This window comes from Acomys minous (genome assembly GCF_964271855.1).
Source record: "Acomys minous genome assembly, chromosome: 14".
NCBI lineage: Eukaryota > Metazoa > Chordata > Mammalia > Rodentia > Muridae > Acomys > Acomys minous.
This window is the reverse complement of record NC_140496.1, coordinates 62123948-62140689: the sequence shown is the minus strand read 5'-3', so window position 1 is coordinate 62140689 and position 16742 is coordinate 62123948. Positions and strand designations below refer to the sequence as shown.

The 16742-nt window shown below is 43.6% G+C and overlaps 2 protein-coding genes across 3 annotated transcripts in view; one reads left to right on the top strand and one right to left on the bottom strand.

Moving 5' to 3' along the window:
- Nucleotides 1-15237, bottom strand: part of ST7L (suppression of tumorigenicity 7 like) — a 64751-nt gene extending 49514 nt beyond the window's left edge. Inside the window, exons 1-5 of one of the 2 annotated variants that reach the window (XM_084755379.1) lie at nucleotides 14456-15237; nucleotides 12032-12114; nucleotides 9427-9592; nucleotides 8882-8936; nucleotides 7301-7416 (exon numbers count right to left, since the gene is read on the bottom strand). In XM_084755379.1, coding sequence (XP_084611505.1) covers nucleotides 7301-7416; nucleotides 8882-8936; nucleotides 9427-9592; nucleotides 12032-12114; nucleotides 14456-14669 — 634 coding nt within the window. In that variant the 5' untranslated portion in view covers nucleotides 14670-15237. Of the gene's footprint in view, nucleotides 1-7300; nucleotides 7417-8881; nucleotides 8937-9426; nucleotides 9593-12031; nucleotides 12115-14345; nucleotides 14391-14455 lie in introns of those variants that run through there. The other variant, XM_084755380.1, reaches the window with a different exon arrangement.
- A 33-nt stretch (nucleotides 15238-15270) lies between these two features.
- The window catches only part of CAPZA1 (capping actin protein of muscle Z-line subunit alpha 1), a 41041-nt gene continuing 39569 nt past the window's right edge, over nucleotides 15271-16742 (top strand). The window contains exon 1 of the mRNA XM_084755388.1: nucleotides 15271-15425. Within this exon, the coding sequence (XP_084611514.1) occupies nucleotides 15387-15425 (39 nt within the window). The 5' untranslated portion in view covers nucleotides 15271-15386. The remainder of the gene's footprint in view (nucleotides 15426-16742) is intronic.

Below are 16742 nucleotides of genomic sequence, written 5' to 3'. Positions count from 1 at the left end.
GCCAGGTGTGGTAGTGAAAAGGCTTATTCTAGCAGGCAGGACGGTCACTATGAATCTGAAGCTAGCTAGGGTTATATAGCAAGTACCATGCTAGCCAGTGCTACGGAGCAAGACCCTGACTTAAACAAGCAAGCAAAAAGGGCTGGGAATAAAGTTGAGTGGTAAAAAACAATTTGCCTGTTTTGTATGAGGTTTAGGCTCAGTTCTCAGTACCACAATTCAAAACACCACCAACAAAAACACAAACAAAAAAGAATCTTTCAGCTTCTGTCTTTGTATAGCTGACCAAAATTTCTTTATAAAAAAAGTTTGTTTTTCTTCATAGAAAAGTTTGTTTAAAATACGTACAGCCTTTAAAAGATTTGGCTATATACTCTCAAACTCCACTCAATAAAATTATTAATTTACACTTTGAGCAAGTGCAGGAAAGTGACCGGTTTCCCCAGTTTATTACCCTTTGAGCCAGACTGAGCAGCTCAATACAAAACTGCAAAGTACAAATCATGAAATCAAAAGTGGAAAAATCAACACCTGACTTCATGGAACAGGTTTCAGTCAAAATGCAGGCACAATAAGAGGGGTGTGGTGGTCCAGACTGTAATACCAGAGCGTGGGAGGGAGAGGGGTGTGGTGGTCCAGACTGTAATACCAGAGCGTGGGAGGGAGAGGGGTGTGGGGGTCCAGACTGTAATACCAGAGCGTGGGAGGGAGAGGGGTGTGGGGGTCCAGACTGTAATACCAGAGCGTGGGAGGGAGAGGGGTGTGGTGGTCCAGACTGTAATACCAGAGCGTGGGAGGGAGAGGGGTGTGGGGTCCAGACTGTAATACCAGAGCGTGGGAGGGAGAGGGGTGTGGGGGTCCAGACTCTAATACCAGAGCGTGGGAGGGAGAGGGGTGTGGGGTCCAGACTCTAATACCAGAGCGTGGGAGGGAGAGGGGTGTGGGGTCCAGACTCTAATACCAGAGCGTGGGAGGGAGAGGGGTGTGGTGGTCCAGACTGTAATACCAGAGCGTGGGAGGGAGAGGGGTGTGGTGGTCCAGACTGTAATACCAGAGCGTGGGAGGGAGAGGGGTGTGGGGGTCCAGACTCTAATACCAGAGCGTGGGAGGGAGAGGGGTGTGGTGGTCCAGACTGTAATACCAGAGCGTGGGAGGGAGAGGGGTGTGGGGTCCAGACTGTAATACCAGAGCGTGGGAGGGAGAGGGGTGTGGGGGTCCAGACTCTAATACCAGAGCGTGGGAGGGAGAGGGGTGTGGGGGTCCAGACTCTAATACCAGAGCGTGGGAGGGAGAGGGGTGTGGGGGTCCAGACTGTAATACCAGAGCGTGGGAGGGAGAGGGGTGTGGGGGTCCAGACTGTAATACCAGAGCGTGGGAGGGAGAGGGGTGTGGGGGTCCAGACTGTAATACCAGAGCGTGGGAGGGAGAGGGGTGTGGGGGTCCAGACTGTAATACCAGAGCGTGGGAGGGAGAGGGGTGTGGGGTCCAGACTGTAATACCAGAGCGTGGGAGGGAGAGGGGTGTGGGGGTCCAGACTGTAATACCAGAGCGTGGGAGGGAGAGGGGTGTGGGGTCCAGACTGTAATACCAGAGCGTGGGAGGGAGAGGGGTGTGGGGGTCCAGACTCTAATACCAGAGCGTGGGAGGGAGAGGGGTGTGGGGTCCAGACTGTAATACCAGAGCGTGGGAGGGAGAGGGGTGTGGGGGTCCAGACTGTAATACCAGAGCGTGGGAGGGAGAGGGGTGTGGGGGTCCAGACTGTAATACCAGAGCGTGGGAGGGAGAGGGGTGTGGGGGTCCAGACTCTAATACCAGAGCGTGGGAGGGAGAGGCAGGAGGCTCAGGGGCTCAAGACCAGTGTTGGCTACCTCAGGAGTTAAAGGCTAGCCTGGACTTTATAAGCCCCTATTTCTAAAAATAAAAAACAAAATATACGAAAGAGAGCACTTTCCGCCTATGTGTATAAGGCATGTATGAAACAAAAACGCTGAGTTCAGACTTAGAGTCCCATTCTCTAGATGTATCACTATGCACATACAAACAGCTCAAAAACTAAAGAAAATCTAAAAAACACTTCTGGTCCCCAGCATTTCAGACAGGGGAGACTCAGTCTTTATTACCAAGCTCTGTTAATTTAACACATGAAGACATATCATTTATAGTTTTTTATTTCTAACGAGTCTATGTAATTCATCTCTAGGCATCTTTTTCTGACTCTTGCACTTTGAAATCCTCGATCATTCCTGCCTTTCCAGACTGTTCTTCACAACCAAGGCATTCCTAAGTCTAAAGTGAAAGGGGAAAATACAAGTTTTAAAAAATGTATTTAAAAAAAACAAGGCCTAAGAATAATTTAAATCAAAATACTGATTTATTATTCAATACTGCTAAGAGCTCAGGATATGCTTAAAATAATCAAAACATACATAAAAACTCAAATTCACTCAGACTTATCTATTTTTCAATTAATATTTACAATATTCTAATAAGCACAAAAGAGAGCTACATCTATCTGTAGGTCAGGGCCCACAGATATAAATGTCTACAGGGGGTGGGGGGAACAAAGTGCCAAGAGCACATGCGCTGTGTAAACAGCAGAGCGGCCGCTGACCACCCAGTGACACACAGATCCACTCCCATTGCCCAACTTTCATCGAGTAGAAATCTAGACACTAGTGAGAAATCTCCTGGGTACTTTTGTGTCTTTAGTGTTTTGTTTTGCTTTTTGAGACAGGGTCACCCAGTGTCTCCCAGTACTCTGCCATCCTCCTGCCTCAACTTCTTTAGCTGCTGGGACAACAGGCATCTACAGCTCAGCTCACATCCTGATGTCCAAATGTCCACAGTGAAAACAGATCCTTCAAAGCACACTGCTGCGCAGCCCTTGGGCGTCTGCTTATTCTCTGATCAAACCAGCAAGTCAGCTACATGAGAGAAGCCTACTAACACGACGACTCCTGACGACAAGAGGTCACGAGAGACGTGCCCATCTCACCTATGTGCGTGTGTGCCTTTGCTACTATAGACCTACACTGATGTAAGTAAGTCACTGCCTTTATGTGAAACTGACAGGTCATTCTGAATTCACACTCAGCAAAGTCTACCTGTGAGTTCAGAATTTAACTAGATTGCACGTACCTCTGGAAGTACATAAAACTACAAGGACCAAAATGACGTATGTGGTCTTAAGAAAAAAGCTGTCAAAAGCCTGGGCTTATTAAAATGTCCATGACTCTTTCCTATAACTGGTAGAATGCAGAAGAAAGCTCCTCTGACTAGCCTACTTATCCTTTCCTACAGAGCCATGATCCCTAACCCCCCTCCTGAGAGGTGTGCTCACTTCTAGCTTACAAAAGAAAGGCTTGGCCCTTAGCTATTCCAAGTCTTCCTAGATTCAGCGCATATGGACGGCTCAAAACTTCTACATGTCAGAATACAATGCATTTAGATTTGGAGCAGTCAGTTTAGGAGATGGGGTATAGACTTTTTTGATCATTTTTGAGGTAAAGTTACAATTCTCCTGCCTCAGCCTTCCAAATATTAGGATTACAGGCATGAACGTGGCAGAGGACAGTCATCCTAAATCAAGGCTCCTGAAAATAAGGATTCCTGCCTTTTCCTTTTCTTGGAGCAGTGAAACTCCGCAGTGAGGAACAATATCCTTCCTCATCGAGGATGTAGCTTCCTTGGTAGAATGGCTGCCTGGCCTGCATTCAATCCCAGCACCACACCAACTGGTGCAATCCTGGCACTCAGATAAAGGCAGGAAGATCCAAAACTCAAGGCCATCATCACTATGTAGGGAATTTAAAGCCACCAGCCTGGGCTACCTGAGAGTCTTTTAAAAGTGAATACTAAATAAACAAATAGAAATACAATATTTGGCTCCTAGATGCTTTGACTTAAAGAGTGGTAACCATTTTTGTTAGTCCCATTAGCACCCCTCCTCAGTTATTTTAAAAATGCATTATTCCTAAGGGAAGGTCCTTACAGGAAGTCAAAGAGTGTGCTGGCAAGGAATAATGAAAACAGTGGCACTTTAGCCTGGCAAGTGACAAGCATTAGGCAAAGCTCAAAAAAATTCATTTTTCTTCTCAGGATCTTAATTCCGAGCCAAGTTTCAAAGCACATAGCTGGAAACCTAGCTGAGGACCACTTGGGCTACAGAGAAAAAAACCACTTTGCAAAACAAAAACAAAACAAGCAAAACTCTCATACATAAGAGAAATGGTTAAGACGGAGACATTGATAAGTTTAACTGAACTGAAAGATGGAGAATGGAGTTAGATTTCTCTGTCAGGATGATCTGATTGATTAGACTGACAATGAAGACACCCAACTAGGTCCTTAAAGGGCATATTCTAAAGAGAGGAAAAAGAGCTAAATATATAGCTGTTAGAGACTTGACAAGAATTTAACTAAAATATATCATAATAGTATAATGTGGTGGCACACTCCTTTAATTTCAGTGCTTGGGAGGCAGAGACAAGTGGACCTCTGTGAATTCAAGGCTACCTGTTCTATATAATGAGTTCCAGGACAGCCAGAGCTACATAGTGAGACCTATCTCAAAAAAAAAAAAAAAAAAAAACCACAAAGAAGAAGAAATACATTATGATATTCAGAATCTTATGACTAAATGTAATTTAAAAATTTTAATTTATATAAAATGACTATTGTGGAAAAGTTGTAAGAACGCTACAAGACTCTCAAGGATAAAATAATTCTAAAATATTATATGTATATATACATACATATATACATATATATACACACATACACATATATGTGTGTATATATGTGTATATATGTGTGTGTATATGTGTGTGTGTGTGTGTATATATATATACACACACACATGGTAAGCATTCAAGAAGAAAGGAACTTACACTGGTGTATTCTTGCGATTTCAAGCATGTGGGAGGCTAAGGCAGGAGGTTCTCAAAAGTGAGCCAATCTGGACTACATAGCAAGACCCATTCACAAAAACAAAAAAGACTTGTATAAGGTTTACTATTGTTAGTGTGTTTGTTCATATAGTTTTCAATGAAAAAATGGTTGCTATCAAATTCCTAGGTACAGCTCAGTGATAAAGCATGTGCTTGGCATGCAAGCATCTATTCTGGCATGCACACACGTGTAAAACCTTCTGACTTTCATGGTATGCATTCAAATATAGGGAATACTGCTTATTTTTTAAATGTATATATTTTCTAGTATGCCAAAAATCATATTCTTTGCAATTATTTAACCTTATGATGTGAAGCTTAAAATGTGTGAAAAGGCACCCAGATTTTCCAAATTGTCTGTGGAACTGTTCAAACAGAAATGATTTAAAAGCCATCAGAGCTGACCGAGGAGCTTACTGATGTTTGCATTCAGTCTGTGAGAGGGACATGAGACCTGATTGCCACAGCAGCTCAGCTCCTCTCGTTAATGGACGATGTCGATGCTCTACTGTAATTTCCCTATATGCAATTTTCCACATACTTTTGCTGTGACCATGAACAGTAAGCATTCACCCATGAAGTAATTTTCTTCTCTATTTGTAACTAAACCAGCTTATAAACTTTGTCAAAAATCCTTGTTTTTCTTGCTGCCACCAACTTTTAGCATATTTTATTCAGCAACAATGTGATACAATGCACTCACTTCAATGCTAAGAAACCGGCTTTCTTCAGACCTTCACTGCTGATTCCTTTCCCCCAATGTAGCCAGTTGAAACAGGAACACTGCCTGGCTTAGAGCCATAACTGAGTTTGAAGGCCAGCTTTATCACTTACTAACTGTGAGTGGCATGCTCCTCAACCTCCCTCGCCCTCAGTTCCTATTTACTTATTCATTCATTCATTCATCATTCATCATTCATTCATCTGGGCTTGAGACAGCCTCACACTGTAGCCCAGCTGGTCTTGAACTTCAGACAATCCTCCTGCTTAAGTCTCCAGAGTACTAGGATTATAGGCATAAACATCCAGCTTAGTTGCTTCTTTTTAAAAGGGGCCTGGTAATAGTTCTTGTCTCATAGTGTAATTGGGAAGATCACATTAGTACACATGCTGTCCATGTGTTAATCATTATTAATGAAATTACTTAAGTGTGTGATACCAATGCCATCCATCCATCCATCCATCCATTTATCCACTCATTCATAATCTCACTAAAGAATATGTAAACATACACGATATTACAGGAGCTTTCAGAGATTCATCTTAAAGAATTTGACTGGTCATTCATCACACAGATAGAGCAAAGGCAGTCAAAGTAGACAAAAGTTGGAGAAATGACACTGTCTTTAGGTTACACACTCCCTTTGCCACTCCCTGGTGCTGGCTCGCAGACCCAGGGCTTCACACATGCCAGGAAAGCCTCCCACGGCTAAGCAGTATCCCCAGCCCACATAACACTGTGTTAGGCAGGGAACAGCTTAGAGAGACCCAGACATGGACATTGCTATAAACTATCACTTTACACGAATTTCTACTTTTGACTAGAACAAAACATGCCCTATGTTTCTTCCACATATCATTCCTCATTTTCATATTACCCCTCTCTCCCTTTCTCTCTCCCCGTGCATGTGTGTGTGTGTGCGCGCACGTGTGTGTGCATGAGTCCATGTGCTGAGGTCAGAGGACAATCTCGGATGCTGTTCTCCCCTTCCACATTGCTTGTGACAGGGTCTAGTTGTCCTAGCTGGCTCTTGAGCGTCTGTAGATTCTCCCATCTCTGTCTCTCACCTCCACGTGGGAGTGTGGGGATTACAGGCCTGCGCAGCGCTGTGTCCAGCTTTCCACAGGCTCTAGAGCCTGGAACTCATGTTATCAGACTTGCACACAAAACACTTTACTCACTGGGCTATCTCCCCAGGTCATGCTCTACTGTCAGGTAATTGCTTCCCAGACCAGAGCAATATATCCTATTTTCTGCTATATTTGATCTTAATTAAAAAAAAAAAAATACAGAGTTTCTTCATGTCCCCTTGGTTGTCCTGGAACTAGCTCTAGAGACCAGGCTGGCCTCACAGAGATCCACCCGCCATGGCCTCCAGAGTGCTGGGATTAAAGGCGTACGCCACCACCATCTGGTTCTGAAATTGTTTTAAGTAATAAAGTCACAGAAAACATTTAAAACTCTTATAAAATAGTCACTAATTTCATTTATAAGCATAATTTACTTTAATCTGAATTTCTTATCTATAATGTAAATAACTCCAAGCCAAGTAACTGTATAATATCATAAATAGCTTTAGAGAACACTTGAAATAATTTTCACAATCACTGTCTGTAGCATGAATACATACCTGTGTCTGAAGGACGTAAAAAGTCTGTTTCACAGGTAAAAAAGGTCTGGTGATCCTGGGCGGACAAGTTCATGTCATAGTAAGTAAGTGGCTCTTTACCAGTCACCCAAGTATATCTGTAGCAAACACAAGATGTTTCAGTTGCTACAAAAGACACTTAAGTTATAAAAATAAGTAACTACAGTTCTAGTTCAGGGTGTTTTAAAGCTTATTATATCCTTAAGGAGTAAAAAAAAACACAAAACAACAACCCCCCCCCCCAAAAAAAGTACTACTCTATGGTTCAATAATAAAACATTAAAAAAAAAAAAAAAACAGGAAAGAATAAATTGTTCAGCCTGACCTGGTGGCTCATGCCTGAGTTTGAGGCCAGCCTGAACCACATAACAAATTTCAAGATAGCCTGAGTTACAAAATGGAACCTAGCTCAAAAACAAAATAAACCAATAAATTATTTTGTAAAATGTTCTGAAAACTAGATACTAAGCATAAATGTTTCAAATACTAAGACATCTCTCGTAAAGATTTATAAGAAATGAGTGCTGTACAAGGCTACAGGAGACCCTATTTTAAGAACAGCAGCAGCAAAGGCTGGGCATGGTGGTGTATAACTTTAATCCCGGCACTAGGAAGGAAAGTAGAAGCAGGCATATCTCTGTGAGATTGAGGCCAGCTTGGTCTACATAGTGAGTCACAGGACAGCCAGGGGTATAGAGAGACATTTTATCTCAAAACAACAACAAAACAAAGAAGCAGAAAGCGGTCATGGTTAGCAAATGCACTCTGATGTGGCAGAGACAGATGGATTTCTGTGAATTCAAGGCCAACTTGGTGTATATAAAAGTTCCAAGATAGCCAGCCCCTACCTCAAAACAACAATAGAAACAGAAGAAAAGGAGGAGGAGGAGGAGGAGGAGGAGGAGCAGGAGGAGGAGGAGAGGAGCAGGAGGAGGAGGAGAGGAGGAAGAAGCCTCAATACCTCTATCACAGAAAAGGCAGAAAAAACCTGTAAGATGCACGACAGGGAGGGGCCTGTGAGCTGCGGTCTTATGGGTACGGCAAGGCCATGACATTCATGAGCTCACAACAACTCCAGTTGCCTGCACAGGTCCTGCATAAGACTGAGCCAATAAACTTTCAGTCATAGATGGGAGAGGGCTTGTGGGCCTGTTCTGCCCAGGGGAGCTAATGGCAGCCAAGGGTTGCAGGAGAAGCCGCTGATGACTTCTCATGCCCCAGTGGCTAAACCCAGTGAGACACGAAAGAAAAGCACATGGGACTAGAACTGAAACTTAGGGGGAAGAAGAGGGCAAGACAAGATGGAGGGTGACCGTGACCACGTGTGTTACATACACCATGAAAATGCCCAAGAATGAACTTTAAATATTTGTTATTTGCTTTTATATTTAAAAAAAAAGGGAAACACAGTCAAGATGATACTTACTATTGAACTAACCATTCACTTCAATATAGTGAGTATCTCCAATTAGCAGGGGCTGTGACACATTTATAGAGACAGGAATCCCACAGTCCTTTCACTCTAAGACCCACAGCGTGCTCACCGTGAAGGCGATCGCTTACCTTCTGTACTCTGCTCCTCTGAAGAGGTTTAAAGGGTTTCTCCAGACCTTGCACTCTGAAAAACAAGAGGGAAGATTAGTTTAACCAAATACAGGTACGTTTTCACGAACCAACACTTACTGTTTGTGAATGGCTCTCATAAAGTGACAGGAGTAAGTAGCTCTCTGGGGTCTCTCTCCTTGGGACACTAATTCTATCCATGAGAGTTCTTCCTTCGTGATCTGATCATCTCCTGGAGCCCCTGTCTCCTAACATCATTATATACAAAGTGGCATAAACACACAAACTACTGTACTCTGTTGTTTTGGGACTGATTTTCTTATCCTCTGTAATGAAATCAATCTTTGTTCGGTTTTTTGAGACAGGGTTTCTCTGTGTAGCCTTGGCTGCCCTGGACTCACTCTGTAGACCAGGCTGGCCTCGAACTCACAGAGATCCGCCTGCCTCTGCCTCCTGAGTGCTGGGATTAAAGACATGCGCCACTACGCCCGGCTTTGAAATCAATCTTAATTATACAGCTCTGAAAACACCAAAAGAATAATCACCTGATAGATGGTGGTGTCTGAGGGTTTCGCTCTCTCTGTTGCTGGCAGGAGAACCCGGCTCTGAAATGCTACTCTCTGTTCCTCCCATCAGTGGTCGCAAATGGCTGATAGAGACTTGCTCAATAAAGGATGTGCCATGCTTATGGAAGTACCACCATTCAAACATCTGTAACACAGAGAAACAGTTTTCACTTAAAATGCAATTCATAAACAGAAATAAAAGAGATGTTCCTATTCAATCCAGCACTTTAAATGTATAATCTGTTCTTGGGTGGGTGAGGGAGTAAGCAGAAGAAGAAACCCAAATCCAAGATTCCCTAAACACAGATGCCACGGAAAAGTGAAATACCTTTCTTATGGATTTATCATGAAGTTTAGACAAGATTAGGCAACACTCTCCACTCCTTAAAGGCACTAAAGAATCCTAAGAATGAGTCAGATGTGATAGCATATGCCTTTAATCTCAACTCTTAGGAGTCAGAGGCAGGAGGACCATAAACTCCAGGCAGCTCAGGATACATAGTGGGAAGTTTCAATAAAGAAAGAAGGTCTAGAGAGATGGCTCAGAGATAAAGAGCACTGCCTGCTCTTCCAAAGGTCCTGAGTTCAATTCCCAGCAACCACATTGGTGGCTGATGACCATCTAATATGAGATCTGGTTCCTTCTGGCCTGCAGGCATACACGCAGGCAGAACACTGTAAGCATAATAAATAAATTAATCTGTTTTTAGAAAATTAAAAGAAAGAGGAGTATCTAATCTATAACATAACTCTTCATGTTTCCTTGTCATTAGTTCCATCTGTAGCATAATTCAAAACCATTTTAAAGCAAATAACACTAAACTAGGGTCAAACTTCACGCCAGACATACTGTTTAATATTTAGCAAGTCTCTAAATAATTTCTAACATCTCAGAGCCTCGGTCTCCTCACCTAATAAATTTTACTAACAAGAATGCTAAGAAAGTGCTTTCTGAGCCAAAAAGTACTGGTCTACTATTTAACAATGCTATTAACAAGGGTTGAGACAAGTTCTTCTCTAGGCTAAACTATTTAAAAATCAGGATATTTATTCATTTTATTTCTGTGGCTTATCACTCATAAACACAAGGTAAACTCTGTTTTGAGATCTTATCTCAAAGATTAAAAAAGGTCAGAGAAAAACTATAATTTCAACTAAAGCTGTACAGCACCACCTACAGATGAGAAAAAAGAATAGAAAAACAACAGCATAATAAATATCTAATACTTTTATCTTAAGCAGACTGTTTTGAAAGCATACAAAAGGAAAAGCTAGACCCTAGACATGTCAATGAAGAACATAGCTTACAATCGCCCCAGAGGAAACTGCGGCTTAGGATAAGTGGAGGCTAAATTCCAGACATAAGCTATAGTCTGCCCAATGCTGTCAAAATTGAATCGCTGCAAGATTTCACACAAAACCTGCATGTTCAGGGGCTGGGGATGCAGTTCATTTGTAAAGTGCTTGTCTGCTGTACTCAGGGCCCCAGGTTCTGGTTCCAGCCCTGCAGAAACTGGATGCAATGGGTTACAGTTGCACAGCAAAAGGAAGAAGACCGGGCTGGCAAGGCCGCCCTGGACTATAGTATAGGTCCAACCAACTTACAAGAGATACTGCTTTTAATATAAATAAATTCTGTACATTCAGATTCTCTTGGAACCATTTGAAAAATCAAAAAATTAGATAACAGTAGTTATAGAAAACCCCTTTCATTAACTCCAGTGTGAAGGACAGATGCTTACATATTTGTACATGTATGTGACCTGTGTGGAGGTCAAGTGTCTCTTCAATCACTCTCTCACTAAATCTGGAGCTCACTCATTTGGCTGGTTTAGCTGGGAGCGAGTCCCAGGGACCCTCTGTCTCCACCTCCCAGAGCTGGGATAACAGGCATGCAAGCATCCCTAACTTTTTATGTGAGTACTGGGGATCTGAGCCCAGATCCTCATATTGAGGTGGCAAACATTTTACTGACTAAGCCATCTCCCCAGTCCCTCATTCATTACGAAATAATAACGTAGGCCCTTTGATCATTGAACATGTAATCCATCTCAGCCAACCCTTCCCCTGATTAGAGTATGCAGGTCTTTTTAACCATTGCACTTGTGTTCGTGTGAGCATACAAGAACACAGGTCTGGAGCTGGCTCTCCTCTTCCCACCATGTGTCCAAGAGATTAAACTCGTGTCATCACCCAGGCATGGCAGTGAGCACCTTTACCTGCTAAGCCAGCTGCCATTGCTGGATACAAGTTTTTAATACACAATCAATGAAGCTGGGCATGGTGACTTCACCCCGGCTATCCCAGCACTTGGGAGGCAGGTTCAGGAGAACCGCCTTGCGTTCAAGGCCGTCAGGCTACATGATGAGGTCAGATCTCAAAAACAAACCTAATTAGGTAATAAGTATCCCTCGCTAAAAGAAGAGACGGGAAGATGGTACTTCTCAAACTAGTTTCTTTAGATAACTTTTTTCCAACTATCAAACATATTTTGGAAATGCTGACAAACACTTACAAATTCGTAAATACATCAATGATCTTTAAATGAGTACCAAAACAGAGATAAGAAAACAGAGCTACTTACAAATATTAGTCCAGATATCAAAGAAGATGTCCCTGTGAGTGCCACATAGAACTTGGGTGTCAATGAACTTAAAAATCCTGTCACTGTTAAAAGAGAAGACAACGTTTTTACAAGGTACAAATTTGAAGTGCACTGCAATTACGCAAGGATCTTTAGATGAAAAGAGGTAAGTAGTCCAGATGTTTGACTCCTGGTTATGTCCAATTAAGACTATAAATTGAAAATATTGCCAAGTAGAAAATGTAAGGGACAGCTCTATCCTTCCAGCTGCCACAGCTTGGCAACATAATGGCTTGGATAGCACTGGTTGTTTACGCTGCACATCGTATGAATGGACAGTGGGAAACAGTGGCTTGCTGCTGCTGCCCAGCATCATGGAGATCGTGTTGCTAGCTTGGGAAAGATCAAAATTCAAAAGTTCTACTGTATGCAGACAGCTTTTCCACCATTGCGAAGCTTAAAAATTCTAAGCTGACCACCCTAAGTTAATAGCCATCTATATTAATATCTCAAGTGAAATTCATTTGAAAAAGTTATAAAAACAAAAAAGGCATACATTTTAAAAAGTGACTTTAAATCCCCATTGTTTCAGGTCTTCAGAATCTTCTCATGTATATAAAAGTGGGGTTTTACACTGTTGTTTAGTTAAGTAAGTAAATCATAATGAGGTTTAGCATGTACATGGCCCTAGGATCAATCTCTAGGGTCAAAGAAAGGAAAAATGAAAAAAAGAAAGAAAATTAGAAGTCAAAATGAGATAATTTAGCCTGATTTCCTAAAAATGTAAAAGACGAGCCAAATTTAGACTAGAACTTTAGCAAATATATAAGGATAGAAACCTAAGCTAAACACACTTTTATAAAGTGGTCTAATATAGTGGTCCAGGCTGGTCTCAAACTTACTATGCAGCTGAGGAAAACCTTGAACAATGGATATTCCTGTATCTACCTCCCAATTACTGAGATCACAGGCATGCACTAACATTCCTGACTTATTGGGTGCTAAGGGTTGAACCCCACAGCTTCCTGCATACTATGGAAGTATTCTACTCATCAAGCTACATTCCCAGCCCCAATTTTTGAGTTAAAAAAAAAAACCAAAGATTTGCAGTGGCCAACTGCTTTCATCTAAATGGTATACGTAGTTAAAATGTAGACAATAAAACCGAAGTGAGAGGGCTTGGTAGTTCAAGCCTGCAATGCTAGCCTTCTGAAGGCTGAGGCAGGAAGGTCTCCAACTTAGGATATCCTGGACTACACAGAGAGACAGTGTATAAAAACATATTTTTAAGCTAAGCTAGATGGTATATGGCTCTAATTCCACCATATAAGAAATGATGCTCCAAGGATCAAGAGCTCAAGGCTAGTCTTGGCTACATCCTGGCCTCAAAGCAACAACAATAATAAGAAAAATAAATGACAAACTCAATGGATGGCATTTTAAGGAGCATGCCAACTACCATTAAATACTTCATCCACCCGCTACAGACAAATTAGTTAGGTATGTGGTACCTATCCTCTAAAATATCCAAAGTATTTTAGAGCATTATCCCAGTCTTTCATGTCATCTTATGGAAGAGAAAAAGGAGACCAATGCCTTCTCAAGGGGAAAAAATTAATAGAATCATCATCATCTAATAGAAATAGTTCCATCTTCTTTTGAGGCTGCAGAAAGAAATACTGCAATAACACCATAAAAATATTTGCAGAATCCACATGGATCAACACTGCTTACAAGTCTTTATCTTTACCCCCGAGCAACATAACATTGTGCAAATGCTGAAGGAACATATTAAACAAGCCCGCTGTTGTTTGTGTTTCTCTCCCCTCTCCTGCACTATTTTATTATTCACGATAAAGTCTGAAGGCTAAAAATATTCCAAAAGGCGTTGCTTAATAGAACTGTCTTAAAATAAAAGTATGGTCCACTAAAACCATATTATTTTCTATCCTGTATTAGAGATGTGCTTATCTTCATTTTCTGGGTGTGGGTTCTTTAAATTAGGCAGCCGGAGACTAAAAGGTACGACTTTTCAAGGGGCTCTGTAAATGATAAGAATGCATATAAATTGTGTGTCTATATCTGGAAATACTCTATTCCGTCTTACTCCCTGAAGCTTGCAGCTTGTCAGGTAGAGCTTTTCCTGCGGTAACGCAGACACAACAGAGAGGGCGAACCTTCCGAGCTCTAGGGAGGGGCCGGTAAACTGCAGCACAGGTTTGACAATCAGCTGCCGGGTTGTTGTGTCCCAAGAGAAATAAATAAATAAATAAATAAATAAATAAATAAATAAATAAATAAATAAATAACCCACTGGAGCATGCAACACCAATTCCTTCTGCAAAGCCCTCCATGACTCCCTGAGAATCTCTCATCTTGGGCGCTTGTCCCCCGACCGGCTAGGAGGAGGTTTGGGCCTCTCACCCGCTGTCACGTTGTCACACAGCCTCAGCGGGACCCTCAGAGCGTAAAGCAGCCCCAGCCCCGCCAGGAACCACAGCGTGGACCCCGAGTTCGCCAGCCCGGCCTTCACCCGCTCTTTCCAGCCCAGCGGCGGGCCGAGGCCCAAGCCGGGAACAGGTGCATGAGGACACCCCACGGCCCGCGCGGCTTCCGCGAAGTAGTCTCCGTCCGCCATCTTGCGGCTCCGGCAGGCGCCGGGGACCTGGGAGGGGAGAAGGGCAGGAAACCCGGAGTTGGGAATCCTGGGATAGTGGCGGACTTGGAGCTGGCCTCTGCCGAGGCTGAGCCCTGAGCAACCGGACAGTAGTCAGGAATGAGACGGAGAGCGGTGGCCGACGGAGGGGCTGCCTGCTCCTCTAGGAGGGCGGGGAAGGACCAGATGGTAACACTTTATTCTGCAGGAAACGGACTCAATGTGGCGCTGGAGGGAAGTGAGTTTGGTTCCACACGAGGTTGAGAGTCACCTTTCCGGGGTCGGGAAAGTACTAGTGTCTCCTAGAGCAGAGCAGCTCTTAGTGCACTGGACTCGGCTGCCCACGAGCCCAGCGGGGACCAAGGAAAACTTAAGAGGTCGTAGCTACTGCCACTTGACCAGAAGGGAGCCCGGGCGTCAGGGACAATCGAGACACGCCACCAGGCTTCCAGGATGAATGGGGAAAGTGACTGGAACTCAAGTGAGAAAGAAGCTAAGATGGCTAGAGCCTTGAGGGCAAAGCCACTTCCTAGAGCGCTCCCACCCTAGGCTGTCCCGCCCGCACGGAACTGACATGGCGCCCTCTTGGCCGGAGCTTCCGGGCGGGTCCTTCCGACGGCCCCCCGCGGTGATTCCACCACTCAGCTTCCTTCCCGGCCTGCCTCGCGCGGGCCGCCGGGCTGGGCCAGAGCAGCCAAGATGGCCGACTTCGAGGATCGGGTGTCGGATGAGGAGAAGGTAAGGGGTCCGCCTCTCTTTTTTTACCTCCACCCCCGACGGGGCCCAGGGGTCCGAGCCGGCAACATTGGGAAGCCTGGCGCTGTCCCCAGGAAAAAGAGCCGTTTCCAGGGTCTGGCGTATTTCCTCTGCACCCGGGACGCTTCCTTCCTTAAAGGGGCTTTCCTTTGCCTCACGGTGGCCCCAGCTCTCCGTTGCTCAACTCTTCTTGTCATTCTGGACCGAGCACAGCCTTCCTTCAAAGAAGAGACACTTTAACTGATCAACTTTTGACCGGGGAGCCTATTCTGTAATTAGAAGAGAGGAGGCGACGGTGACGTCGGGACGTGTCAGGCAGCAGTTATTTTACCGCCTTTGGCAGTTGGAGCTCACCCCTTCCCCCATTTAGAGGTGTGATTGGGGTTAGTTTAGGACGAGTCACTTCCTGATCAGAGTGGCCTTCTTAAGCCTTCTTAACTTCCCATTTGCCCCTCCTTCTTCAGGAAGTGATTTTGCTGTTAGGACTTCTTGACAGGGAGAGGTCCTCCGGTGTTGTCGGTCCACCTAACTACATACCCTCATCTTTCCTCAGCTCCTGGCGATTGAACTAATTCCGTAAAAAATAAATAAATCAGTAAACCTCAAGCAGGGCGTTTGCTTAACAATTTGATCAGCACCTTTATTCTTGCTGATGCTGTCTTGTGTGCACGTTTGGCCCCAAGGTGACTGACACCATCCCTTCTGTCTTAATCTTAACTGTAATTTTTTTTCAAAGTAGTTTTTTTTTACTTCCTGTTAAACAGTGAGAAGTAGCCAGTGGACTTTTTTTTTCCAATTCCAGAAATTTTAACACATTCAGTTTAGACGAAGCATCCAACCCTTTTTGATGACCTACTGTGGTGCTTTATAACTGGCTTTGTCGGACTGTGGTTTGTGTACTTAGCTCTTTAAAGGTGTTTTAAATACAAGAGTGTGTTCTAAATCAGATGGAGTAACTTTTTCTGACAACAGCATACATTGGCACAACAGTTTGTCCAAAAAGGAAAGAAGTGTGTCCAGATCTTCAGTAAACACAGCATCTTAAGGTTGCTAGAAGTCAGAACAGTCTCACTAGCCAACTCCTTATGGGACAAGAGTGTGTCTTTTGTTTCTGCTGTGACTGTTAAAAAGTATGCGCCCTCCAGTGTTCTACAAAATCTTCTTGGGTTCTTGTAATAGGAAAAAGACTGGAGATTGTTGTATATGGGCCACCATCTTTAAATCCTGAAAAGGATGCTCATCACCGTTACAAACGGCTTGACAGGGTCGAGGATGGCAGCTTGTTGGTAAGGCGCTTGC